The sequence below is a fragment of the Raphanus sativus genome, chromosome 9 (assembly GCF_000801105.2).
Source record: "Raphanus sativus cultivar WK10039 chromosome 9, ASM80110v3, whole genome shotgun sequence".
NCBI lineage: Eukaryota > Viridiplantae > Streptophyta > Magnoliopsida > Brassicales > Brassicaceae > Raphanus > Raphanus sativus.
The window spans coordinates 11,694,599-11,697,867 of NC_079519.1; the positions used below are offsets into that span (position 1 = coordinate 11,694,599).

The 3,269-nt window shown below is 39.9% G+C and overlaps 1 protein-coding gene across 1 annotated transcript; it reads left to right on the forward strand.

The window, feature by feature from the left end:
• The first annotated feature begins 432 nt into the window (after nucleotides 1-432).
• Nucleotides 433-3,067, forward strand: LOC108828595 (AT-hook motif nuclear-localized protein 4). Its single transcript, XM_018602337.2, has 5 exons — nucleotides 433-1,346; nucleotides 1,702-1,772; nucleotides 1,915-2,046; nucleotides 2,119-2,280; nucleotides 2,358-3,067. The coding sequence occupies exons 1-5, from the start codon at nucleotides 824-826 to the stop codon at nucleotides 2,769-2,771; spliced, it is 1,302 nt and encodes a 433-aa protein (XP_018457839.2). The 5' UTR covers nucleotides 433-823; the 3' UTR covers nucleotides 2,772-3,067.
• Nucleotides 3,068-3,269: the final 202 nt, after the last annotated feature.

The following is a 3,269-nucleotide window of genomic DNA, read 5'->3' on the forward strand; positions in this document are numbered from 1 at the left end:
TCACGGGCGCGGAGATTTTGTAGTTAAGATTTGGATCGGTCAAAGTGTTTTGGTTACAGTCAACATAAAAGAAGAAGAAAACTTATTAAATGACGTTATATCTGACTCAAACCCCTTTTCTTTCTCAAATTTTTATCAAGATGGAAATCTCAAAATCAAGTCATCTAATTAAAATTAGCCCCCTACTCATACCCTTTTATTAATTGAATTTAGCTTTAGCTGTATCCCAAATTCCAAGACTGGATTGTAGTAATATTCTGAATTTTTTTGAAAAAGCCCATTATTACAATTTTTCGAATTACACCTTTCTTTTCTCCTCTTTCTCTCTCTCTTCATTTTGAATTTATTAAATTCAAAATGTAATAATGTAATAAATATCTACTCCTTTGATTTATTTATTTATTTATTTATCATTTTACGTATTGATTTTTCTCTCTCCATTATCCTTCTGAAAACCCTAATTTCTCACATCTGTAAATCAATTTCTCCCTAAACTTAACCCACCCGTAGAAAAAAAAAAAGAATCCAAAATTTTCTGCTGGTAATTATGAGTGTTTTAGGAGAAATTCATCCGAAACTAAGGTTCCGCCATGGAAGCTTCGATCTTTTTCTTCACTAAGTTCAAACTTGTTTTTCACTTTGCAAGACTTCCATCTTTTTATTCTCTTCTGAATCTTACTTCTTCCTCTGGATCTCTCTCCTCTTTTTCTTTCTCTTGTCCGTACTTTTAAAGTCAGAAGCTTGAACCTGTCGTGATCAGCAAGATTCCACTGTCCTCTTAATCTTCTCCCTAAACTGTCGGAATCTCTCCTTACAGAATCTAATGGAAGAGAGAGAAGGAACCAGCAACAACAACAACAACAGCATCATAAGCAGCTTTGGTCTGAACCAACATCTAGCTCCTCCTCATCCTCCTACTGGTGGTGTCTTCCATATGGACCCACCACGGTCGGAAAACCCTAACCCTTTTCCTGTCGGGTCCACCGCCGCATCCGCATCTGCCTCCGTCGCGGCGGCGGCTAAAGCTCCTGAGAGTGCTGCTCCTCCTTTCAGCTTAACAATGCCGGCGGAGAATACGTCTTCTGAGCTAAAGAAGAAGAGAGGGAGACCGAGGAAGTATAACCCCGACGGTTCACTCGCCGTGACCCTTTCTCCGATGCCCATCTCCTCCTCCGTTCCCTTGACTACGGAGTTTGCTTCTCGGAAACGAGGGCGTGGCCGCGGGAGAGGACGAGGACGAGGGAGAGGTCGTGGACTTGTTGAGCCGCCGCCGCCCATCATCAACAACAACAATAACAATTGGGTCAAGAATCCTCAGATGTTCGAATTCGACAACAGGTCTCCTGGTAATTGTTGCTTATATCTCACTTGTTTTTGGTCTCAATACGTGGTGGCTTGTAATGGATCTTATGCTGTACTGGATCTCTTTTTCTTTTGGTTTGACTTGTACAAAAAAAAGTTGGAGTAAGGACAAAAGTTGTTGTCTAAAAGATAGTGAATGCTTCTATCTGAAACACTGTCTGCTAAACTGGAAATATATCATAAGGGGAGTATCATTTGATATATAAGCACTGTGATTAAGTTGCATAGACTGTTTGGCAACTAACAACTCAAGATTCCATCCTAAAAACTGCTCACATTCTACCTTTAATAGTTAGTCAATTTATTGATTTATTTGATGTTTACTTTTTTTTTTTGCAGTTGTAAGAACTCCAGAAGTTGTTACTAGTGCAAGTTTTACGCCTCATGTGCTCACAGTAAATTCCGGCGAGGTATGTTCCTTTGATTATTATTCTTTACTGTATTGTTTTTAACAAGGAAACAAGATAAGTTTTCAGTTTTCTTTTTAATATGAACACATATTATCACACTATGCTTTGTGACTCTTTTCGGCACACTGATTCGTAATAACAGGATGTGACGATGAAGATTATGACATTCTCTCAACAAAGCTCTCGTGCTATATGCATACTTTCTGCAAACGGTCCCATTTCTAATGTTACCCTTCGTCAGTCTATGACATCTGGTGGTACTCTCACTTATGAGGTCTGCTCTCTCTCTCTCTCTCTTAGATCCCTTTAAAGTTTTTCTTTTTACTAATTTATAATTTGCGGTCAGGGTCATTTTGAGATTCTTTCTCTGACGGGTTCGTTTATACCAAGCGAGAGTGGAGGATCGCGAAGCAGAGCTGGAGGGATGAGTGTGTCTCTTGCAGGACCTGATGGTCGTGTCTTTGGTGGTGGTCTCGCCGGTCTCTTCATAGCCGCTGGTCCTGTTCAGGTAAACTATCTTATAGACTCTCTCTAAATGACTGGAGCTTTTTTCTTGTTCTGAAGCATTGTTATCTATCTTTTCAGGTAGTGGTAGGGCGTTTTGTAGCGGGTCAGGAGGAATCACAGCAGCAGCAGCAGCAGCAGCAGATGAAGAAGCAAAGAGGAGAAAGATTTGGGATCCCGACTACAACACAAGCTTCTAACATCTCATTCGGTGGTGGCTCAGCGGAAGATCCAAAGGCTAGATATGGGCTGAACAAGCCTGTTGTTATTCAGTCACCACCAATGTCCGCACCACCTGTACCCTTTTCTCATGAGCCTCAGCCGAGCACTAACGCTGTCCAAGGTTACTACACAAACAACACTGCTGAACAGATCAGGGATCTCTTCTCTTCTCTCCCAGGAGAGGATGATGATGAAGATGATTTAGAAGGTGAAGATGGAGATGATGTAGAATTTGGAGACCATAGCGACTCTGACACCGAGGTTCCAAGCTGATGATTGAGTAAGAGTGAATGAGACATGGATCGTTCTTGATCTTGACCTCCTGCTTCGTTTTTTTCTTTGGTGCCTCCTTGAGATTCTTTAGAGTGTAATGGGTTTTTAGTTGTTTTATTAAACAGAGATGATGCTCACTAAAGAGTTAGGGTTTATTAAAGGATGTAATCTTTAGGGTTGTTTTGACTTGTTTTCTTTGTGTCCCCAAGTGGGTTGTTGTAGAAGTGCAAAACTTAAGTGTGTGTGCAAACTCTCTCAGTTAATTTACTCTTCAGTGACTTATTTTGAAACTTAAATGACTTTTGTTGGTTCGTCTTTGGTGAATCTATCTCCTCTCTCGGAAGTCATTTTCAGGTTTTCAATTTATTTGGCGTTTCACTAATTTTTCTTGTAAATAGATAGTTGTGTTCAAATTTGTTAAACAAAGTGAATGAATAATTTTCTACACATTTGCTAAGTCTGCCACTATGAATTTGGTTAAGCTAAAAATACATATTG